General features: G+C 49.1%; 2 protein-coding genes across 5 annotated transcripts; both read right to left on the bottom strand.

Moving 5' to 3' along the window:
- Positions 1-177: 177 nt before the first annotated feature.
- DDX23 (DEAD-box helicase 23) lies at positions 178-13,922 on the bottom strand. 4 transcript variants are annotated; one of them, XM_058558370.1, is made up of 18 exons: positions 13,852-13,914; positions 10,913-10,948; positions 9,471-9,679; positions 8,943-9,053; positions 7,919-8,012; positions 7,751-7,816; positions 7,059-7,197; positions 6,644-6,777; positions 6,400-6,512; positions 6,041-6,184; positions 5,718-5,943; positions 5,264-5,409; positions 4,724-4,901; positions 3,419-3,661; positions 2,826-2,977; positions 2,488-2,596; positions 1,555-1,729; positions 178-1,092 (listed from the first exon to the last, which is right to left on the bottom strand). In XM_058558370.1, exons 2-18 carry the CDS (start codon positions 10,916-10,918, stop codon positions 869-871), a joined length of 2,469 nt encoding a protein of 822 aa, XP_058414353.1. In that variant the 5' UTR covers positions 10,919-10,948; positions 13,852-13,914; the 3' UTR covers positions 178-868. The 4 variants fall into 4 exon arrangements, with proteins under 4 accessions (XP_058414353.1, XP_058414355.1, XP_058414354.1 ...); XM_058558372.1 differs by having other exon boundaries at positions 10,868-10,948; positions 13,852-13,910; XM_058558371.1 differs by lacking the exon at positions 10,913-10,948 and having other exon boundaries at positions 13,852-13,922.
- A 3,029-nt stretch (positions 13,923-16,951) lies between these two features.
- Positions 16,952-23,419, bottom strand: RND1 (Rho family GTPase 1). Its single transcript, XM_058558369.1, has 5 exons — positions 23,210-23,419; positions 22,353-22,440; positions 19,605-19,714; positions 18,583-18,717; positions 16,952-17,954 (listed from the first exon to the last, which is right to left on the bottom strand). Exons 1-5 carry the CDS (start codon positions 23,327-23,329, stop codon positions 17,709-17,711), a joined length of 699 nt encoding a protein of 232 aa, XP_058414352.1. The 5' UTR covers positions 23,330-23,419; the 3' UTR covers positions 16,952-17,708.
- Between the last annotated feature and the right edge of the window lie 666 nt (positions 23,420-24,085).

Here is a 24,085-nt window from a genome sequence, read left to right as displayed (position 1 = left end):
CTTTTCCATCTCCCCTCACCTGCCACCTGTAGGCTTAGACTATCAGCTGAGACCCTAGGCTCTTCTCTTGACGTGATTTTCTTTCATCTCCCAAGTCAACCGTGCCCAATGCTGTCCTGTCTTTTGTGGTACCAGGGAGAACCTGGGAGATGCGTTTAGCTAGAACTAGACACAGCCTTAATATTCATGTATTTATTCTCAGAACATACAAACTCATCTTCTCAGAGAATAGAAAACAGAAATTTCACTCAGTGACTTAAAGATGGACACAGCCAGCTCACCCTGTCCCCACATCTACTAAAAAAATTCCCTGGGTGACGGATGCCTAGAGTGCACAGCACCCCTTGGCACAGGGGCCGTGCACAGCTCTAAACAAGGCTCTCAACTTCTTTTATGAGCCAAATGGGCAAACAGCTGTCAAAATGACAATAAGAGTCCAAGGTCCATAATCCTCACAGTGCCAGATCCCCTGGGTCATCTAGGGCAATGACTTTGCTGCAGCTATGCAGTAACATCTGTGCCGAAGAAGTCCCAGCTGGCAGCCAGGTTTTTGTTCAGTCTGAGAGGCAGTGCCAATTGGCTGCCCCCCTAACTGGCAAGAGCCAATGGCCCAATGCAATCCCAAAGCCCACCAGAGGTGCAGAGCTGGGCCAAGATCTGTGGTAATTTGTTCTCCCTGCCTCCTATAGCAGCTTCCTCTCTGTCTGCAGCCGCACACTCAGGCCTTCAGACCTGAGGGTCTGGGCCAAGGAGTCTGATTGTTTCCTAAGCCCCCATAACCCAAGAGTGAGGACCTGGAAAGAGAGATGTGAGGGTCCTGAAGAATAGGCTTCAGAGCATGTCCTTAACCCTGTGGGAGAGAGCTGTGTCAGGCAAAAATGGTCTCTTCCCGGCGCTTCTTGGTGAGGATGGTGCCTGGCTTGTGCTGGGCATCTGGGTGGTTGGCTAGCTCTGGGGGGCAGGAGGACACTGGGCTCTCCAGGATGGCTTGCTTCAGCTCATAGAACACAGCAGAGTCCTCTTTGGTGAGGAAAGTGATGGCCACACCACTCTTGCCTGCTCGTCCTGTGCGGCCAATGCGGTGGATGTAATCTGCGGAGGGAGAGGAATGTCATTTAGGACACCAGGCCAGATGCTCTGGTGGGCACTGTCAGAAGCCTCTGCTTCCTAAGGCATCCTCCTTCCCACCTTACCTCCAAGGGCAGTAAATGAGCTCGTGCTGCCTGAACCTCTAGTGCCCACAGCTCTCTGCTGGGGTTTGTCTCCCCACTACTACCACTGATGAGGGTCATCCTACCACGCTAAGACAGAGCGCGAGTGGCCTAGCTCCATTCTTCTCCACATCCTGAGGACAGAGAGCTGTCTCAGGTGCTGTGATAACAAACCCAGGTAAGATAAAGGGCAGGAGCTCTTCTCATTGGGACAAGCAATTCTAGACTCGGAGCTGGGAGAGATGGCAGCAACAGCCACCTCAGTGCAGTGCCCTGACTTCCAGTGGAAAGAGACAAGGACTCTCCCTTTACCTGGATTGAAGCTGCTTTCCCCTGGACTTACCTTCAATGTTTTTGGCCATATCATAGTTGACAACCATAGACACGTCTTGGATGTCGATACCACGACCCGCCACATCTGTAGCCACCAAAATATCCTTGGCCCCAGCCTTGAGGTTGGACAGTGCAAACTCTCGCTGCTCCTGGCCTTTTCCACCATGCAGTGTACAAGCATTGTACTGTTGGAAGAACGGTGAGGTGAAGACAGAGCAATGGGGTCAGGGGAAGACACACAAGAGGGAGTGGGGACAGAGAGGGAGGGCTGCAGAGAGCAGCAGGGGAGGAGATGGGAAAGGAGGCAGGAGAAAGAATGAGTGCAAGTGGAAGCAAGGAGAGAAGAGGTGAGCTGAAGAAAGGGACAGAAGAGAACGTGGTGGGGAGGGGGTGGCAGGGACAGACAGAGCAAGGTCAAAGGTAAAGCAATCAGGGGTGAGATGTGGAGCCAGACAGATGAGAAGCAGTCAGAGAGAATGAGGGTGAGAGATGAGGGTGGAAGGCAGGGACCAGAAGTCTAAGGGGGTCTAAGCACTGACTGGAGGGGACACACCCTTCCCCTCCAACACCAGTATCAGGAGTCAAGGAGACTGATCACCAGCATCTCCTCCTGACCACACCATCCCCTCTCCCAAACATACTGACACAAAAACTTTGACCCACTCTATTCCACATTCTCAGAGCCTGCCAGGATATGTCTCAAAACCTCTCCTTGGTGGAAGACCCAACCACCTCTGGCTGGCACTGCTGAAATGGACAGGGAGTCCCAGCAAGTGACCAGTCCTCCTTGTCCCCATGAAACTGCCCTTTTCCCTCAGGCCATGACTTGTTGAATACTGGAGAGGTTCAAGAATGGGTGAGAATTGAAAGCAAGAGCCTAGGGGGCCCCTCTAGTTTCAGAAAGCAGCACCAAAGAGACCAGACTCTCCCCTGCCAGACACACCCCCATCTTCTCCAGGGATTTGGCCAAAACATCACAGCCCTTCTTCTGATTGACAAAAATGATGATGGGTGGATCAAAGCCTTGCTCCAAGATTGCCAGCAGTTTTTTCCTGGGGAGAAGAAGAAGAGGATAAAAATGAGATGCATACTACCACCCACTCTTAAGTCAAACGCCCAACCCTGACCCATGAATACCAATTCCAGGATCTTCAATGCCCATGGCACCCTGAACAAGAACAGAAGCTCTTCAACACAGCAGAACAATCGCCCTCCGGCCACTACTCCACTGAAAAAACCTCCCTCTCCATCCCGGCTCCTCTGACTCCGCTGCCCCCATACCTCTTTTCTGACTCTGACATGAGGAAGACTTTCTGTTCCACACGTTCATGGGGCTTGCCTGCTGAGCCAATGTACACCACAGCAGGTCGCCGAAGATAGCTCCGGGCCAGACGTTCCACTGCTGGGGGCATGGTGGCCGTGAACATGACTGTCTATGAAAAGAGGAGGCTCAGCCCTGGACCCAGGCAGACACATCACATATCCCACCATCAGCACAGGCAGCGCAGCCCAGGCTAAAGAATCTAAAATGAGCCATGCTGTAAGTTTTGACAGCCATCACCTTAGGAAATAGCGTCCTTTGCCTTCCCATTTCTCTCCTCAGTACCTGTTCGTAAGGGTACTTTACATCTTACAATGAGAGGAAGGGCTGAGAGCATTTGCTAGCACCTATGATGGGTAGTAGCATTACTCTTTGGAATCATTTTTCCAGGGCTAAGCTAAAGGGCTACACTGCTAGGACTGTGAGAGGACTGTACCTAGGCATGCCTCACCACTCTGGAAACTTGTACTCTGGGCCCACCTAGGCCAAGAAGGGCCTTAGACATGGTTTGGCAATTTGCCCAACTTTTCCCAGCCTAGGGAAGCAATCTTACCTGGCGGTACTTATGTTTTCCTGACTCAAAGTTGGCCAACATCTTCTCAGGGTCCTCAGCCTCATCTGTGTCAGGCTTCTGGTTGCTGACAGGCATGTGCTCCAGGATCTTCTGGACATCTGGCTCAAAGCCCATGTCAATCATCCTATCTGCCTCATCCAGAACCACATAGGTACAGCGGCTCAGCACCAGGTAGCGGTTCTCCAGCACATCAATCAGACGTCCCGGGGTAGCAATCACAATCTAGGGGGTACAGTGTAATCATATGCAGCCCCAGCAACTACTCCTGTCTTCTCCCTTCTGTGAACTATCCACCCACTTGGGCAACATACCCCCAATGCTAAGGGACTTGGACCCCAACCTCCAGTTATGTTTGGCAAGGAAGGTTCCTGAGAACTGGCATGACGTTACTTGTTGCTACCTTGGATTTTTTCAGGAATGAATGGGGTCTCTGAGTAAGGTCCAGGAGTTAGAGAAGGCAAAATCGAAATGAACTTTCTTTCTTTTTTTTTTTTGTGAGGAAGATCAGCCCTGAGCTAACATCCATGCTAATCCTCCTCTTTTTTTGCTGAGGAAGACCGGCTCTGAGCTAACATCTATTGCCAATCCTCCTCCTTTTTTTCCCCAAAGCCCCAGTAGATAGTTGTATGTCATAGCTGCATGTCATAGCTGCACATTCTTCTAGTTGCTGTATGTGGGACGCGGCCTCAGCATGGCCGGAGAAGCGGTGCGTTGGTGCGCGCCCGGGATCCGAACCCGGGCCGCCAGTAGCAGAGCGCGCGCACTTAACCACTAAGCCAGCAGGCCGGCCCCAAAATGAACTTTCTTAGATGGAAGAGGGACCAAGGGATACTGTGGAGGGTGTTATATAAAGGGATTACACTAAGAAGTCTGCACAACACTCAATTTCTACAGCAGACTTCCTGTAAAAAGCTCTCCTCCCCTCTCCTAAGAAGGCAACACACAAAGTCAATGACTCAGTCTGGCAGAGTGATTAAGAGCACAGGCTTTGGTTATGAGTCTCAGCTCTGCCCATCGCCAGCTGTGTGTGACTTTGGCAAGTTACTAACCTGAGCCTCAGCTTCATCTGTAAAATGGAGATACCACCACCTCTCTCATGTCTGTTGTGAGAATTAATGAAGTGTACAGTCCAATCCCTGGTGCATCAGTTCTCAAGAATAAGAGCACATATATAAACCAGCCCTTTTCCTCATGTGACTGTACATCTATGGCAGAAACTAGAAACAGAGCCCCAAAACAGCACCTGCCCAAATGGTGGGCTGGCTGCTGGCAGGGTGAACGAACCTCACAACCCATGCGCAGCCGGAAGCCCTGGTCTTCTCTGGAGATGCCGCCAATGACAGCCACAGTGCGGATGCCCAGTGGCTTCCCAAACTTGATGGTCTCTTCCTCAATCTGCTGAGCCAACTCACGGGTGGGGGCCAGGATGATGGCATAAGGTCCCTGGTCTGACTCTTCGATCCTGTGGTAAATGGGGCATCCCACAGTTTCATGAGCTTTGGTTCTCATCCAACACAAACAGGAGAAGACAAAGTCACTTTTAAGGGCAGCTACAGGAATGGGGAGGGTAGTGAGAAAAGGATGCAATGAGCTCCCTTAAAAATCAGAGACTCCAGGACAGCCAAGTTCTCCAGTAAGTGGTCCTTGCTAGCAATAAAATCATATACTTCTTTGATATCATGACCCCATCATTCCCTAATATCTGACCCAGACTAAAGAAGGAGCTTCTGATTATAGACTTAAAAAGAAAACCAAACACTCATTGGCCACTTTCACCCTTCCTACCCACTCAAACCCACTCCAACTGGTGTCAGCTGACCCCACCTGTCAATTTTGGGAAGAGTGGTGATCCAGACCAGCAATGGGATGAGGAAGGCTGCTGTCTTGCCGCTGCCAGTCTCAGCCACACCAATGATGTCACGATTCTGTAGCCCAATGGGAATTGCCTGACGCTGGATAGGTGTTGGTTCCTGCAGTGACGCAGAGAGAGTAATAGAACAGGCAGAATTATACTACCTGGGCTGACAGAGTGGGCACATACGCTAGCACAACAGGAGGACACCAAGCACAGTATACAGGAATGGGGACCCAAGAAGAAACACAATCACCGAAGGCCAATACTTCCACCAGAAAGTGATAAACAACGTCATCTTGGTGTCCACTGGCAGAGAAGGCATCACATAGACAAGGAAAAAAGATCTTTGTTCCCAAATTAAGTTTGTACCCCCCAGAATGTAGGAATATGTCAAGGCTTCTGGACCAACCTGTCCCTCCTTACCTTGTAGCCACATTTATCAATGACCTCCAAGATGTGTGGGGGCAGAGAAGAGTCTTTCCAGGATCGAATGGGATTGGGGATCTTGCCACCTTTGGTGGTGATGCTGTAGTCCTCGCGGAAGATGCGCCAGTCTCTGTCTGTCATCTCATCTAATTTCTTCTGGGACCAATGCCGATCATCCCAGCGCTGCTTGGCTTCCTTCTTACGAAGTTTGCGTAGTCTTGCCCTGGAGGAGAACGTGAGGAATAAGTGGGATCGGTCTCCCCCATCTCCTTCCTGTAGTCTCTGGGCTCTGCCCAATCACCCCAACCCTAACCACTCACTCCTCCTGCTCCTTTTCTTCCAGTGTCCGCCTCTTCTCCATCAGGTCTCCGTAGAAACGCGACTGCTCTCGTTTCTGCTGCTTTAGGTCGATGCCTGCGATGAAGCCTCGCCCCAAGAGCTGCACCTGGTGCCGTTCTTTGTACCTGGAATTGAGACAGAGGAAGAAAAAAGAGGAGCTCTTACAGCAGTAGGAGGGACGGGCAGATTGCCAATATGTACCAGTCCCCCCTCCTGGTCAGGGTCCCTCCTCACCCAGAAGGCTGGCGGACTACTGGTTTACCAATTTCCCCATCTCAGCTTATCTTACTTCCATCTCTGTAGTCACAGTTCTCTCTAGTTTAGGCCTGAAGCCACTCACAGTGGGTTGTAGTCAATGGATGTGTCCTCAGATGCATCCCACTCAAAGACAAACTTGCGGTCATTGAGATGCCTCGTTCGGCGCCGCTTCTTGATGCCACCCAGGTAACGTTCCTGCCCAGGGACAGAACACAAAGCCCATCAAGCTCGAGGCCCAAACCCCACATGCAGAGATCAGAATGGCCAAATAACTAAACCTCATTTTTGTGTGTGTCGGGGGGTGAAGACAGAGCCAAGGCCTGTACCTTAATGGCATGCAGTTCCTTGCTCTTGTCCTTCTCCTCCCGGATTTTCTGCCGCCCTTCCTCATCCTCATTTCCGTTGGTCTCCCGCTCCATCCTCTCCCTGCGTTCCCGACGCTCCCGTTCCTGAGGGTCTTCTGCAGACCAAAGAAAGCAAAGCTGCAGAAGAGCTCAGCAGAAGAAAAAAGATGGCCTGGAGGGGATCCAGACAACGGACACCAAATAAGAAAAAAATGAGGCGTTTTATGATACAAGGGAAATGGAGACGTAACAGAAGGTATTTTTCTCATACACTTCCCCATCCTTCCCTCTTCCAAACTCCAGAGCAAACAGGTTTCTAGGTCTCTTGAATGACACTACAATCCCATCCCACCCCTTCCAACCCCATTCAGGGGCTACCCAGGGTAGGAAAACGAACCCAACATTTTCCTGCCCAAGTCCTGGAACTGTTTTCTTTTTTTCCTCTCTTCTTCAAGCATCTTCTGCCGCTCCTCCACCTCCTGCTGCCGTCGCTTTAGGGCTTCAGCCTCTCGTTCTGCTTTGGAGAGGAACTTGGGCTACAAAATAGATTACAACTGTAAACAAAGGATCTGGGAGCAGGGTATAATCACATCACTGATGGGGAGACGGCAGGGAGCCCAAACATATTTGCTCAGGCATTAAACCTGGTAAGGAAAACACAAATAGGCCTTGGACCCTGTTATGAGCTGAATTACGTCCCCCTCAGAATTCATATGTTGAAGCCCTAACCGCCAGTACCTCAGAATGTGACTGTGTTTGGAGACAGAGCCTTTAAAGAGATGATTAAGGTAAAATAAGGCTCTTAGGGTAGGCCCTAATCCAATCTCACTGGTGGCCTTATAAGAAGAGAATTTGGTCACACAGAGAGACACCAGGGATGTGCATGCACAGAGGAAAGACCATGTGAAGACAGAGAAGACATCCATCTACAAGCCAAGGAGAGAGGCCTCGGAAGAAACAATCCTTGATCTCAGACTTCTAGCCTCCAGAACGGTGAGAAAATTAATTTCTGTTGCTCAAGTCACTCAGTCTGTGGTGTTCTGTTATGGCAGCCCTAGCCATAATTAATATAGACCCTCAAGTTCTTACCTTAGCCTCAGCTTCTTCTTCAGCCTTTTTCTTGGCCAAAAGTTCCTCCAGAGACAATGGCTGGGCCTGAAGATAAAACACAGTCCATAAAGGCTCTCTTCCTTTGAAGATCAACAAAGTTGGGCTTGAATTGAAAAGGAAGATAAGAAAATCCTTTCTCTCCTTTACCTTAGGCTTCTTATCACCATGTTCATCCTCTTCATCCTTCTTAGAGTCTCTGTCTTTCCGAGATTTAAAGTCTTTTCCTCGGCCAGGAGATAAACTTTAAGCAAAGGAACAAGAAAGCTCCGTTATCACTGTCTTACCCCAGCCCTCGATGAGGTTCAGGCTGAGCCCCAAAAAGAGGATGGAAGTTTTCCCGTGACTCAACAAGACTGGCCCATGGTCATCCATCATGTCCTGCAGCTCCCTTTGCAGACATGGTCACTCTGCTTGCTCTGAAACCTAATGATAGCCCTGTCTTGGCCCCATTCTATCTGAATCTCCTTTTCTGAGACTAATCTCTTCTAGAAAGTGGGTCTTCACTACTGCCATCAAAAATATTTCCTCCAAATAGCAGTTGCCCATTGAAAAAAAAAATCCTGCTTAACTTTATAATACACAATGACTTTAACATACATGGCCACTCACATACACCTTTCCCAGATACTGCTATATATGCCCCCTCCTCATTCTTCCCTCCTACCAGACGCAGCAATCCTTTCCCCACACCTACCATAAGTTTAACCTACAAGAGATCTCAAACAACCCACTGTGTTTGTTATGAGAATTCTGTCCTTTGCCTTGAATTCTAACCTACACACTCAAGGCCTAATAAAACCTTTGCATAGAAAGTTTCCAAAAGAAAGAGATCAAGATACTGGGGCATTAAGCTATCCCAACAAATATATATCATACATCCTGGGTAGAAAACTGAATGGTCCGATGAAGCTAAAGGAATGTTTTGTAGGCTGGTAACCTTTTCAAACTAATTTCTAAATTCTAAGAACAAGTTGACCCCCAAAGGGTTGTGACTTCACTAACTGGTTATACTTTATAAAGAAGACACATACCTTCTAAAAGACAGCTCTGCAGTAACTACGAATAAGATCCACTAAGAAAAATTTACTTTCCTACAAAGCTGAGCCAGCTCAGACGCAGAGAGGAAGAAAAGGAGCATTCCCCTAAAGACCACCCCCATTCCCTCAGGTACCTGGATCGTTTCCGGTCCTTGTCCCGTCTGTGCCCATCCTTATCCCGATCTCGGTCCTTCTTATTCCGATCCCGCTCCTTATCTCGTTCTCGTTCTTTGTGCCGCCGCTCTCTAAAGACAGCACATTTAAGAAATCACTTGATGTTTCCATCAAGCGGAAGGCTGCTTTATTGCAGCCCTAAGAAGGTTCTCATGCTCTTTTCTCCCCAAAGTAACATTTTACAAATTGGGGAATGTGTTTCCCAGGGAAGTTATGAGGGAATTCTAAGAAGGTTATAAGCTCAGAGTTGTACCGCTAAATGCTAATGGTAATGATAGGCCACGGACTATGTGAAGAGATGAACTGTCTTCCTTGATCATCTGGACCTTCAGCTTACAACTGAACTTTTAAGAGCCACTAGGTCACTAGGTATAGAGAAATGTATAGAAGTCTGATGTCCTAAAACCGGAGGCATCAGAAAAACCAAGAATGAAGAAGTCTAAAATGTACTCTCCCTGCCCTGTGACAGACATACAAAGTTACTTTACCTTTCTATAGACTTAGAACGGGAACGGGAACGAGAACGGCTGCCTCCTCGACGCCTATCCCTCGATCGATGCCGCTTCCTATCTTTAGATGGGGAAGACTTCCGGTCTCGGTCTCTATCTCGCTCTCTGTCAGGAGTCCGAGATCGCTTCCTTTCCTCCTTCGAAGGTGATGCATCACGGTCCTTCTTGTCAGCCAGCTCTCCTGCCATCTGTCATGGGTACGAGGAGTACTTACTACATACTAGGTATTGCTGTTTACTGTTTATATATAATTCACTCTATCTCAAAACAACCCTATGAGGTAGATACACTGTTATGTCTACTTTATAGACAAGGAAAGTGAAGCTCAGGTATATAAAGTAACTTGCCTAAAGACACACAGGTGGTAAGTGGCAGAGTGCCAGGCAGTCTGGCTCCAGAGGCCCACTCTTGTTCACTATACTATACTGTCCCTCTGTGATTTCTTTTTGTATCTATTCATTTCTAAAAGTATACAATGAATATACCTTATTTTTATAATTAGATTGCAAGAGTATTAAAAGAAATGTTAGTGAGGGGCCAGCCCGGTGGCGCAAGCAGTTAAGCGTGCACGCTCCGCTGTGGCGGCCCGGGGTTCATCGGTTCGGATCCCGGGCGCACACCGACGCACCGCTTCTCCGGCCATGCTGAGGCCGCGTCCCACATACAGCAACTAGAAGGATGTGCAACTATGACATACAACTATCTACTGGGGCTTTGGGGCAAAAAAAGAGGAGGATTGGCAATAGATGTTAGCTCAGAGCCGGTCTTCCTCAGCAAAAAGAGGAGGATTGGCATGGATGTTAGCTCAGGGCTGATCTTCCTCACCAAAAAAAAAAAAACACAGAAAAAAGAAATGTTAGTGAGGGGCCAGCCCGGTGGCACAAGCAGTTAAGTGTGCACGCTCTGCTGCGGCAGCCCGGGGTTCATCGGTTCGGATCCCGGGCGCACACCGATGCACCGCTTGGCAAGCCATGCTGTGGCGGTGTCCCATATAAAGTAGAGGAAGATGGGCACGATGTTAGCCCAGGGCCAGTCTTCCTCAGCAAAAAAACAGGAGGATTGACAGATGTTAGCACAGGGCTGATCTTCCCCACCAAAAAAAAAAAAAAATGTTAGTGAATGAATAGTGTACTAGCTATCTCTACAAACATCCTGTATGGCTTATCTTAGGAGTCTATTACATCTGCCAGCCCACCAGGATCAGTCAACACATACATCTAAGAAAGGTAAGTTCTCCTGAGCTCATAAAGAAAGCTCAAAAGAGGAAAAAAAAGTTTAACTTTGAGATTTGGGATTATAATCAGCACCCTAAGGAAAAGCTAAATTTAAATGGAGAAACAAAGTCACTTTTACTACTCAGATGTTAAAAAATGTACTTCTAGTTATGCAACGGGAAAAACTTGGTGAATGGTACACAGGACCTCCATGCACTTCTTTTTCTGCAACTTCCTGTGAATCTATAAAGGAAGGGAGAGGAAGGAAGGAAGCAAAAACTAGAGGTCACAGACACTCTGACTGACATTCCCTGCTCAGATCTTCACAGCCTTGATCATTACCAAGTCCCATGAAAGGTCTGAGCAGGAATTTGTTCTGTTCCCCTCCTGCCTGGGACACTGAACACCATGCCACACTGTCACCTGTCCTTCAGACTACAAAAATCTACTTCAGCTAGGAGCTACAAGGACAGCAAGTCTGAATCTGCCTCTACTACTCCCCCGACCCCCACCATCATCATCATCCCGAAGACTGATACATTTCTCAGAACTTATTTTATCCCCAAATGGTTCAGCTGGAATATCTGTTCCCTAAGCCTTAGCTTACAATCCCCCTTTCCCATGTAATTTCCTGCCATATATCTTTAAGAAGGGAGAATGTATAAAGAAAAGAAAAATGAACAATTAACACTTTCAAAAGGTGGATACAACCCATTTTATCTCACAACTGCCTGAGAAATTACTGAATGTTTTGTTATCAGTATGTTATGCATAACACATGGAAGTTATACTTATGTCTCTTCCACTTATAGCCCTAAGAAAACAAGCCAGAAGAAAGGCTATCTTCTCTATAAAGCATCCTGGACATCATTCATTCTTTCAACAAATATTCATTGAGCACCTGGTAGGTGCCAGAAACTGTTCTACATACTAGAGATATAGCAGTAAACAAAACAAATTCCCTGATCTCATAAAGCTTAAATTCCAGTGAAGCAGATAACAGGCAGAAAGATAAGAAAATTTCAAATAGTAATAACGCTAATGCAGAGAATAAAACAGGGTGATATAAAAGGGAGGGGTATGAACAAGAGATAGAGGGCTCAGTAAAGAATTTCTTAGATGACATGTAAGCTGAGATTTGAATGATGGGAAAGACAGCCTCCAAAGATCAGGGAAAAGAACTTAATGGGTAGAAGGGACAGCAAGTACTAAGGCACTGGGGCAGCAACTAGCTTAGTATGTTTGCCAATTAAAAACAGACTTGTGTGGCTGAGTGGCACTGCCCCAGGGAGGAAGACTGATTGATTCAAGATGAGTTCAGGGAGGTAAACAGGAATCAGATCATGGAAATGTGTTTTGAGCCAGGGTAAAGGAACTTGGATTTTTATCTAACTGCAATGGGAACCTTAGAAGGGTGTTAAACAGGAAGTGATGTGATCTAATTTTACATTTTTAAAGAATTACTTTGGTGACTTGGGAGAAAATTTACAGCAGGGAGGCAAGTGTGGAAACAGAACCACTGAGAATGCTATTATAGTAGTCTAGGCAAGAGATGCCAGGGGCTTGTTCTAGGAAAGTGGCAACGGAGATGGAAAGAAGTAGACAGCTTCAGGGTATACTTCGGAGGCAGAGCTGACAGGACTTAGCAATGAAAAGAGAAAGGGAAAGACAGGACACAAAGTTAGCTCCCAAATTTATGGTTTGACCAACCTAATGGTTCATGGTACCATTAGTGACCGGAGAAGATTGGGGAAGGAACAGGTTTAGGAGGAAATCAAAAGTTTCATTTTGGCCATGTTGTGTGTAAGATGTCAGTAAGAAAGCCAAGTGGAGATTTCAGGAAGGCAGCTGAAAATGCAATTTTGGAACTCAGGAGAGAGTACCTGGAGACAAAAATTTCAGTCATCAATATATAGATGGCTTTTAAAGCCATGAGACACTAAATGATATTACCTAAGTAGGTAGTATAGTTAAAGAAAAAAATAGAAGAGAAGAGGACCCAGGATTGACCTCTGGAACACTGTAACATTTAGAGGTCAGGCACAGGAGGAACCAGGAAAAAAGACAGGAAAGAAGCAACAGCCAGTGAGAAAGGAGGAAAAAAAGTAAAGTATGGCATCCCAGAAACCAAACACATATTCCAAGGAGGGAGTTGTTAACTGTGTCAAGTGGAGAAAGACTAGGAGATGGAGGAGTGACCCTTGCATTTGGAAAAATGGAGATGGTTGGTGACCTTGACAAGAGCTGTTTCCATGGCATGGAGGGAGTAGAAGCCTGAGTGGAGTGACTTTAGAAGACAATAAGAGGTGAGAATAAGAAAACAGTAAAAATAGACAACTTTTATTATAGATTCTACCTATCACAATGGCCCACTCTGACCATTGCTTCCCAGCAGTCTTCCTTGCAAATTTCCAGAACTTTGAGTTCCTCAGTTCTTGTAGGGCGAGAGCAAGTTCTTTTTTTCATTCAACGAAGTATTTATCAAGCATCCACTATATGCAAGGAACCGTGCTAGGCGCCGTGTGAGTTACAAAAGGAAATCAGGAAGATTTTGTCCACAGGAAGCTTACAGAACAATAGAAGGTATGAGACACATACCAAAATGAAGGCTCAGATTAAGTTATTACAGGAGTTCAAAAAAGAAGTTTCCTTTCATTTGTGAAACGGGATTTGGAAAGAGGTGCAGAGGAAGTGGCTCTTGAGCGTTTAAGTATAGGTAGAATTTGAAGACGTGTAATTGAGGGTGCAGAAAAGGAGTCATTCCCGGCAAAAGAAATAATATAGGAGGCAGAGAGGCGGGAAAGCATGACTGGTTCTGGGAGAAAAGCCAGAGTTCCAGTTTGGCTGGAGCAAGGGCTACTTGAAACAGGAAGGAAGGTCATACTGGGGGTATCACGGGTGCTGTGCCCATGGGCAAAGGTCTGGCCCGTAACATCGTCCTGGGACTTGGCCTGTGCCCCCAGGAGCCAACACTCCCTTCTGGGGCCCGCGCGCCTTCGCTCCTGCTCGCCAGAGCTTTCCGAGCTCGTGCCCCTTCCCTAAGGCGTTCTTCTCCGCCTCGTCCCGGAGGCAGGGGCCACCGCAGTGCCCCCACTCTCGCCCTCTCTGCAAGCTCGTGGGAACCGCATCCACCGCCCGGGACTCACCACTCTTGAGTCTGAACCGCCCAACGCGGCCTCAACGTCGCCGAGCAGTCGCCATTTTTCCCGTTTCCTGGTCGCCGAGACGCACCCCCCGGGCGCGCGGCAAGCTGGGAAGGCGAGTTCCTGGTCTGGGGCGGCGCAGGTTGACAACTGAGGCCAGAGAACTACCAATCCCAGAATGCACGGCGCGAGCGCCGGGCCGAGCCGCGGGGTCTGCTGGGCAATGTGGTTCGCCAAATATTTGAGTCAGCGGGAGGAAGAGTTTTCCGTGGGTCGGCTGCCCTAAAAAGGTTCTGTCACCGTGTAGTCTTCCTGGAAACTGCAGTTAAGGACTATCACGGCCTGTGGCTTATAACGGAAGAATTTAAGGGCTACCTTAGATATCAATAGTACTAGCAACTGCAGTAACACCAACAAATACCGTGTGTGGAAAAGCGTTTTTACAAAAAAAATCTGTGAGATAGATTATTAGCCACATTTTACAGGTGACAAACTAAAGGTTATGATACAGGAGTAGCCTAGTATTTCACAGTGAGAGTGGGACAATTCATTGTGCGGGACTATCCCAAGTTTAGGAGCACATTTTAGCAACCCTGGCCCCGCAGTAACAACCCCCAGTTACTGTAACAGCTCAAAATGAGCGCACACGATGGATTCCTTCAAAGACCTCCCCGAAGGATGGTGTCGCCTGGGCTGTAGCACCTATTTTTCTCAGCCTTCCAGATAGAACCCCTGGCTTCCTCATTTTCTTGCCCTTTGCAATGTGGCCAGTTGTTAGGCTATCTTCATATTTTGCCTTCTTTCTTCCTCCTAGTCCCCCCTCCTCAGTCCTCCACTGAGCCTTTTTTGCCCCAAATTGTATGTTCACTTTGTTTCTTTTTGGTCTTATGGTTCATAATTCTCCCCTCCCCCCCAAAAAACCCAAAGAACCCCCCAAACCTTGCAATTTTTAGGATGGTTTAGATAGATACTAGGAAGTATCGAATGCCTCCTTCCTTCTCATTTTCCCAGCATCAGCTTTTTGGTTTTAATCCCACATGGCTGTAGGTCTGGCTATTTTTTCTAAATATGCCTTCAATTCTCCTCAAGCAGCGCCTCAGGATAGACTCAAATAATCCTAAAGCCCTGAGCATCACGCACAATGTCCCATAGTAACCCTGGGAGAGGCACACTTCTGCTCTTAGAACTCTGCAGCCTCTGGCCTCCCCACTTCTACTCCAGAGAGAACTGAAGGAAAAGGATGTCTGAGATCTACTAGGTGTAATTCACCCAGTGAACACTGGAGGGCTCTCCACTCACAGAGTGGAACTCCAAGTAACACTCGGACTGGAATGTTTAAGAGCGGCAGCTACTATTTACTGAGAATCTTCTAAGTGTCCAACTCTGTGCTGGACACTTATCTTACTTTACTTAGTTCTCATAACAGTATGAGCTAAGTATTATCTCTACTTTACTGATATGGAGATTGTGGCCCAGAAAGATTAATTATGACTTCAAAGTGCCATAAAGAGGAGAGCCAGGATTCCACTCCAGTTTCTTTTAAACCCAGAGACCATGTTCCTTCCCTATTTCCAGGCTGCCATTCTAAACCGTCTTTAAACATAAGTACATTGAGACCTAGAAAGGCGATGAAGCTTGTCCAAGTTCATAGTGGCAGAGTTCCCCCAGTACTTGTGCACATCTTTCTCATGACATGTGTAAGACACTGAGCTTAAAGGATACTCATTGTTGTTTGTATTACCCTGATAGTTCTTTCACAAACATGCATCTTTGGAGATGGAGACAGGGGGACTACGTTCTAGTAAGGACCATAGGTAGAATCTCCTATTTAGGTACAACAGGGCTGGCAAGAAGGGGCCTATGGGATTATACTTAACATTGAGAACCAGTTGGAATCCTGACTCCATTACTTACTAGCAGAATGATCTCATGCGAGTTATATGGCCTCTCTGGCTTTTCTATTTCCTTTCCTTTATAGAATAGGGATAATAATGCCACTTGCCTCACAGGATAGGATAGCAGAGCAGTGAAAAGTGCACGTTCTGGAGCCAGGTTGCCTTGATCTGTATCCAGGTTCTATCAGTTTCTGGCTGTGTGACCTTGGACACATTAACTAATCTCTCTGAACCTCAGTTTCCTTGTCTGTAAAATGAGGTAGGTAGTACCCCATAGGGTTATCACAGGAATAAATAACATATGAAGAACTCATAGCCACCCTGACCCATAGTAAACATTTAACAATGTTAGCTATTATCATTTATATGAGGTTAAATGTGATAATGTAGGTAAAGCTCTCAGCACAGTGCTGAGCACATAGTAAGTACTCAAGACATAGTAGCCTTTTATTTTTAGCACACTATGAAACTTGGAAAAAAGAGCTATAAGTCACTGAAGAGAAGGGATGTTAAGTCCCCTGAGCTGCCATCAACAGGCAACTGAATTGGAAGGTCAAGAAAGCAGAAGACATGAACTCAGAGGAGACCAGAACCCCAGGAACCTCCCCACAATGTTGGCTTCACTGTGTCCACACTTGGCAGGGGTTGGGATCTCAGCAGCGCGGATCCCCTACCGATGATGTCACCAAACCTTGTTTCTCTCTAGACTCTCTCAACCAGGAGTGATTTTGCCCCAGGGGACATTTAGCAATATCTGGAGACATTCTTGGTTGTGACAACTGGCGGGTGCTACTGACATCTAGTACGTAGAGGCCAGGGATGCTGCTAGACATCCTCCAAAGGACAAGACAGCTCCCACAAGAAAGCATTATCTAACCCAAAATGTCATTAGTTCCAAGGTTGAAAACTCTGCTCTAGGGCTAAGGAGATCCTCTTTGGCTTAGTAGGACTTGGGTGGGGTTGGGGATGAGGCAGGGGTGGGGGGACAGGGAGGAGATCCTTGTCGGAGGTGCTAGGGAACAGTGGAGGCAGCCCTACAGACAGGACTCCAGGACAGCTTTTTCCTCCTTATCAAAGACCAAAGGCAACAAGAAACTAAGAAAACAGAGCCAGCTTCTTTATATATGTTATATTTTTCATTAATAAATAAGTTTTCTTCTTTAAACACAGAACATATAACAGATTGAAACACTCCCCCCGCCCCCCGATTCCGAAGACAAGAGTCTATAAAACAAATGCCAGCTGTACTGCCCTAAGGGCAGAAAGAGTCTGGTGACCCCCACCCAGTCCTGCCCCCTGCAGCACCACCACCCCCACACTGCGAGAGAAGGCGGTCTGGGGCTTCTCCCTTGGACCCTGGGGACTTAGGTGAGAAGCATGTGAATGTATGATGTCACCTCTCCGTGAGGCATGGGCTATGCAAAGATGAGGTTTCCTTCTCATTGGCTCTGCCCAGCTCCTGCCCTTCTGATTCCAGTTATGAAGCACCTGGGCTCAGCTCCCAAGGGAGCTGCCTCTTGGCTTCCCCACTGTCCACTCCTCTGCGGCCTCCTCAGGGGGGAAGAGAAGGGCTCAGGGACCCCTCCCATCCCCTGGCCTGCATGGAAACGCTGTGTGGAAGAGGCATGATACTGAAGGTGAGGCTCCTGTAGGACCCCGAGCCCATGAGGCCAGCATGCCCCATACCCTCACACCTTTCCTTCCTCTGGAGTGGGGGCCACTGGAGCAGCTGCCCCCTCTACCACCTAGTGCCTGGCTTGGGGTGTGATGGTTCTTTCTCAGTGTCAGGTCCTCAAGCTGGGCCTGGCTCTTTCCTTGTCCCATTCCTGTCTCCTTCCAAGCCCTCACCGTGGCCGTCTGAAAAACTCGTGTCCAGTGTCCTAAATTGTCTCATCCTCCCTCTCCCCGTGCCTTTGCAACCCAAGGGAGGAAGTGGGAGGTTGTCTCCCCTCTCCAACCCCCATTTCACATAATGGAACAGCTTTTGGCCTTTTCCTTCTTGAAGGTAGAAGAGATGAGTTCGGAACGACTGGGGAGGTGGAGCAGTCGCTTGGAGAGGCTTCGGACGGGGCTCTTCGGGGGCACTGGGCTGGGCTTGTTCAGACACACCATGGATGCTGTCCGGAAGATGCTGTGGATACTCTTTTCTGAGGTGAAAGCTGAGCCTTCCAGGTAGATTTCTGCACCCAGCTGCTTGGCTATTGCACAGCCCTGTGAGGGGTGATAGGTATGGGATGAGGTCATCAATGCAGTGGTCCAAAATGGCTCTGAAACACTGCCTTCTGCGGTTAGTGGTACTCCCCAGGGCTACTCCAGATGGGACCCAACTGCCAGTCCCCCACTACCACCCTCTGCTGACTGTTTTCTGAAGGTGAAGCCTGACTGCACCTTAGAATCACCTGGAACACTTTCAAAACCGTATTGATGCCAGACCAAGTAAATCAGAATTTCTGGGGGTAGGGCCTAGGCATTAGTATTTTTAAGAGCTCCCCAGATGATTCTAATGTGAAACACTGGTTTAAAAGAAATGATCCTCATACTCCTACGTGCATAAGAAATTAGCCAGAGATTTCAGTAAAAATGTAATTCCCGTATCTTTCTCCCAGAGTGACTCTATAGGTATGGAGTCAGGAATTCTAACAAGCACTTCTAGTGAGTATAATGTAGGTGGTCCACAAAAAACCCCCACCTCTATCCAGGTGACTAGTTTGCTGATTATAGATGGCCCCTTGGAATACCAATTCTCTTGCCTAGTGAGAGAGTTTGAGCAAGGGCTACATTTCAGGTCCTCTGCCTGTGGCCTTCCCCACCCCACCCCTCAATACACACACACACTCACTTGCTCGTAGGAGATGGGTGCCTGCTTCTGGTGGGACAGCTCCATCAGAGTGCTCAGGTCTGTTCGCAGGTCTGTCTTGCAGCCAATAAGCAAAACCCGGGTGCTGGGACAATAATCTAGGATTTCCGTCCTCCACTGAAGAGCCATGCAAGATGAAGTAAAGGGGGAAAGAGGAAGGAAGGAGAGTCAGTGGCTGACAGATACCTGAAGAAGCCCAGTTGGCAATATTACGCACAGCATCCAGCTTATCACCAGCCCAGCCCTCCCTCTGAGTCACAGCATCACCACTGCACTAATTACATCATCTTCCTGCCCATGAGGCCTTTGGGGCCACAGGTGTGCTGACCCAAGAGCCTGTGCTCTCACTCAACAGCCCCATCACCAGAGAGAGCACAGGGGCAAATTTCCTCCCACCCTCTGCCAAGCATAAAGAGCATGGTCAGCCCCTTCAACCCAATCAAAGGGCTTCACAAGTCCAGAAAGCCAGGAGGAAGCTAAGTCTCTTTCCCAGGGAAGGAGATAATCCTAGAGTCTTCTGGAAAACTAGGCTAGTTCCAAGTGGTATCCTGGGACTCCTTGTATGGGCAGACCTTGCCACCCAGACCAAGGCATTTCCTACCAGCAGCTCAGCTCAGGCCTGCCTAGCTTGCCCAGTCCCAGTGGGCCTGGTATCAAGGCCTGTAGAAGCTGCCTCCAAAAGGCCCCATCCCCGACCCTCAAACCATATCACCAAAAGGTTCTCTGACTCTCAATCCTTCGCTTCGTAAGTCTTCCACACTACCCTCCCTTCTGGACCTCTGGCAGAGCAGTATAGGGGCATGGCAAGGGGAGGAGGCAGAGGGGGTAGGAGATCTGGGTCCTAATCGCAGAGCTGGAGCTAACGGTGTGGCCTCGAGCAAATCTCTTCCTTCCCTGGCCTCAGTTTCTTCCTGTTACACCAGTGGGGATTAGGTGACAAGGTCCCCAAGAATCCTTTTTGTTCTCAACCTGAGCTTGAGAAGGTAGAGTTTAACCAGCCTTACCTTCTTGAGTGCACTGTCCACTGTCTCAGGACGGCTGATATCAAAGCACAATAATACTGCATCTGAGTCGCTGTAGCAGAGTGGACGGACATTGTCATAGTAGGGAGATCCTGGTAAAGGGGAGAAACAGCTGATGGTGAGCCAAGGCATTTTGCCTTTCCTACAGATCTAAGCAGAAAGAATCCTGAGAATACCATTCTTGGTCCCTTAGGTTAGTTGGCCCACCCATCTCCCAGGGGAATGTGCTGCAGCCTAAAAGCTTGGGACCTGACCACCTGCAGAAGGCAGTGCAAGAATATCATCTTTCTTAGTCCTGAAGAAGAGAAATGGGGCAAAATAAAAGGGGTGGAGTATAATTTGACCCCATCTGGGTCTTATAGTGGGCTGAAGTGAAGGTCTGCCAGTTTTCTGAGTCCCAGAGGAAGATGCTTCCACCACTGCGGAGGGACCAGGGCTGTTTAAGGTCTCTTTTCTAGAGTCTGCCTGCTGCTGCCCAACCTCTGCTCCCCTCTTCTGCTCCAGGGTACCCCCAGTGAAGAAGCAAACCTGCCTGTTATATAACTGGCTGCCCTGCTTCTTTGCCATGGGGTCAGAACGCTAGGAGGCTGGCAGGGCAGGGAGAGCATCAAGGATTCAGCGTCCCACTCCTCCTCCCACCCAGATCAGGTTACACTGAAAAAGGCAAAAGGAAAGCTGGAGCCTTATCCCCCAAGATCGCAGGGAGGCAGTCTCAAAGACAGCTGCACCAAGAGCTGGGGATTTAGAGGCTCAAGCAAGGGTCCTTCACCGGTAGGGAAACAGGCAATGCAGACCCAGGTGGTCCAATATGGGAGAATGCTAGGGGCTGAGCCTGCCCCCTCCACCCTGGGGAAGAAACAGTAGCAGATTTGGAACTCAGACAATCCGTGCTCAGAATAGCAAGCAGCCCCTCTCCCTGCACCGTAATCGCCATGGAAACCGGGGGGAATCCAAGCTGGGGGGGGGGGGGTTGGTTGTAAAAAAAAAAGGAGTAAAGGGGAGTTGGGATAGCTGCCTGCTCCTTCTGCAATCCGCCCCCATCCCCTCTCTGAGGTGGGGGTCTCATCAAGGCAGCACTGAGCAAAGGGAGCACTGCAGCACTGGGGAAGGGGGAGGGGAGGAGGCCTCCATCTGGCTCCAAGCGCTCCCCCTCCCCTAAGACCAGCAAGTGAATAATGGGAACAGGTTTGACCCTGGCCCCACTGCTGAGAAGCCCCATCCCACACACCCCTGCCACTTCCTCCTTCCTTGTGGGCACCTAATTTGAAAGAGGGAGTTTGAGCCTGCATCCTTTCGGAAATTGAGGGGTGGGGATGCGACACATGGAATAGAGACCACCTTGCTGATTTTCCATTATCTGGATTGGGATTCAAGGGCTGCATTCTGGCTGGGGGAGGAGGAGGGAAGCAATAGGGGTGGGGGAGCTTTGAGGCGGTGGTAGTAAAAAGAGATGAGCTGCAGTAAGATGCTGGGAAGAGTGAGAGGTGGTGGGCAGGGTACAGCAGATGAAAAACCATATATCATGCAACCAAGCTGCATTCCAGTCTGATGTAGCCAGCATAGCACAGTCCAGGATAGCCAAACCCTGCCTCCCAACCCCTGCAGCTGTAACGGAGGCAAGCATACCAGGTGGAGGAATTTTTGTTTTGTTTTGTTTTGGGGAGGGGGGAGCAAGGAGAAGTCTCATTTTCTTTTCACCCACCCCTACTTCCAATCTTTTCAAACCTCAAAATCAGATCATAGGAAAAGGAGCTCGTAGGACGGCATATTTATTATATGTAACAAGAAACCCCGAGTGATTTATAGTTCCTCTTTAAACTCAGCCTGAATATGCATTTTTGGAAAGGAGTGGATTTTATTTTCTTTCTCCTATTCCTGGCTTTTAGTCCTTCATTATGACTCTGAGCCCAGGCTATTAAAAAAGGACTGGGGGAAAGAGATAATGGGAAGGGGTCAGACTCAAAGAACAGCCAAGCACTGAGGGTTTAGGACTGAGAGTCTGGAAAAATATTGCTTTCTACATTCCAGAGAGACACGGCATCTTCTACCTCAGCCCAGTAGAGGGAAAAATGGTCAGAGCCAACACCCCCCCACCTCCTGCCACTATCCACGGTGTGCCTATGCTCCACATTAAGCCATCTCCCCACCCTCCAAAACATCAATGATGCATCGCTTCGTCCCTGAGCCGCAGCGGTATGACGAGTGGAGCCGAGCTGCGGCAGGCGGACAGCAGTGGCCCACGATGGAATGCAGGAGGGAAAACTGAGTCAGGAGCAATATTTCCCCAAAAGCGGGCTTGTCTCCCAGCCTCGACCACAACTGCCTCCAGCAGCACCACTGCTGCCTGCCTCTAGTTGGCTTTCCTCTGGGGCAGTAAAAGCTGTGTGTGTGTGTGTGTGTGTGTGTGTGTGTGTGTGTGTGTGGTGGGAGTGGAAATGAAGAAGCCAAGGGTCCATTCACCTCACCATCCCAGCCCTCTGAAGGATGGAGCTAGACTCAAAGAAATTAGTAGCTTCTGGGGTTCATCCACTCTACACCCCTAGACCAGCCAACCGAGTTGACCATACCCCTCTCCATCCCCAACCAAAGAATCTTCAGGTCCCCTTCTTTCAGTTTCCTGGCAAGCACCATATTCCTTCTCCCCATCCAAGAGGGAAACAATTTCTAATGACAGCGGCTGCAGCAGCCCAGTGGAGGTGGGAAGGGGGCATTTGGGGCCAGCAGTCTTACCTGAGGTGTCCCAGAGACTGAGCTCCACTCTCTGTTCCTCTGTCTCCAAACAGGCTGTGTAATTCTCAAACACAGTGGGCACATACGTCTGTGAAAAGAGAGGAACTGGTCACACCCTGGGCACCCCTACCCCCATAACCCTCTCGTTAGTGCTGGCTACACAAGAAGCCACTCACTCTAGTGAGACACTAAAGTAGCAGGAGATAAGAGACAAGAGGACGGGATCCCTGGGGCAGGAAGGACCACATGGGACAGGAAGGAGGGGAGTGTATAGGCACAGGCACTCTGCTCCATTGAAGTAAGAAATGTGAATGACTTCCAGCCAGGGGCAAGCCCCCCATATCCTAGATGGTCAGGGAGACACACACACACAGAGTCTTCTCATCCCCAGATTTGTGTCTCCCAATTTCAGAGCCACAAGCCAGTTCTAGCTCTTCATCTTCTCCCCACAAGCCCCTTGGACCAGCAGAACAGCAGAAGCAGGCAACAGCAGCCTCCCTGGGGACATGCTCATAGAACCTTCGAGGATGGGGTGAGAGGACAGGGAGGTATTACGTCAAGAAGAAACCCCAGACTCTCAAATGCCTCCAGTTCCCTCTCCTGAGAGCAGACTCCAGAATGAAAGGAGGTAGGAGGGGATTTGATCGGGGCCTATGGGTGAGGAGGTGAGGAGGAGCCAGCCAGGCGGCAGAAGTGGAACAGGTCTCAGGGGAGGCTAAGGCAGCGCGGTCATGCAGCCAGAAGGCGGCTGAGGATGGGGCGGGGCGGGGGAGATGGCTCCCCTGGGCAGGTGGGAATCTACCCTGGGGCAGGCAGGCAAGGAAAAAAGCTGGCCAGCGGGAGGGCGAGCAGCTCACCTCGGGATAGCAGTCCTTCGCTAACACCTGTAACATCGCTGTCTTCCCACACTGCACATCACCCACCAGAACGAGCTTACATCTGGCCACGACCGGCTGGGGGGCCCGTCTCTCCTTCATGGCTGCGGCCTCCGCGGGACCTGGACTCGGATTCGGAGAGGAGGGTTGCGCCAGGTGCGTCTCAGCACGCAAACTCAGCCGGGTTCCCTGCCTCCCTCCAACTGAAAAGGAGGCCAGCACAGCCCCTTTATATCTCCCTGGCTGAGCCAATCGCAAGAGGAGGCGGACTCTGTCAAGACCAATCCCTGAGGTGGGATCCCCTCCAGCAGCCAATGGTAGGAGGATCTGAGTCAGTGCCCTCTTCCTCCCTTCCCTTTCTCTTAAAGCTGCACCATTGCTTCCTCTGAAAGGGGATTCCCACGCTGTTTTTCATTTGTATTAAGGAGGAAGGAGGGGACGTGAAACAAAATTAAATGGTCTTGAGTGTCCAGTAATTAGTGTCAAAAACAATAAACTAGCCATGAACGCAGAAAGTGAGGTCAAGCTGGAGTTGTCCCAGAAGAGCAGGACCTGCCTAAACTATAGACAGGTGTCACTCCGGGGGGCAGAGATCTCCCACCTTTTTGTTTCATCTAACTCCCATCCAAACCAGTTCCCCCTTTTGGCTTCCCCTCCCAGAAGCTCCCACTGTACCCCTTTATCAACTCCGGCTGTACCCCTTTCAACCCTAAGCCTCTTGCTCAAGAATCACCTTCACCAAAAAAGTACATAAATCAAAAAGCCTTCTCAGGTCATCTGGGAAAAAACCCACACAGCTCCTGACCCAGAGATGGGCAGAGAGAAAGGAAGGGGGGAGTCTGCTGAGTGAGGGTGGGA

Source organism: Diceros bicornis, chromosome 17 (genome assembly GCF_020826845.1).
Source record: "Diceros bicornis minor isolate mBicDic1 chromosome 17, mDicBic1.mat.cur, whole genome shotgun sequence".
NCBI classification, from domain to species: Eukaryota; Metazoa; Chordata; class Mammalia; order Perissodactyla; family Rhinocerotidae; genus Diceros; species Diceros bicornis.
The sequence above is the reverse complement of the archived record's forward strand: the minus strand, read 5'-3'. Positions and strand labels throughout refer to the sequence as shown.

Bases quoted from the DNA above. Each gene is read 5' to 3' on its own strand.
- DDX23 (XM_058558370.1), bottom strand. The intron at 2,978-3,418 runs GTAAGATTGCTT...CTCTTTTCATAG, and splicing joins GAAAACATAAGTACCGCCAG to ACAGTCATGTTCACGGCCAC. The intron at 1,730-2,487 runs GTGTGTCTGGCA...TTCTTCCAACAG, and splicing joins AATCCCTGGAGAAGATGGGG to TACAATGCTTGTACACTGCA.
- RND1 (XM_058558369.1), bottom strand. From the start codon at position 23,329: ATGAAGGAGAGACGGGCCCCCCAGCCGGTCGTGGCCAGATGTAAGCTC. The intron at 19,715-22,352 runs GTAAGACTGCTG...CCCCTTTACCAG, and splicing joins CAGTCTCTGGGACACCTCAG to GATCTCCCTACTATGACAAT. The intron at 18,718-19,604 runs GTAAGGCTGGTT...ATGGCTCTTCAG, and splicing joins TGGACAGTGCACTCAAGAAG to TGGAGGACGGAAATCCTAGA.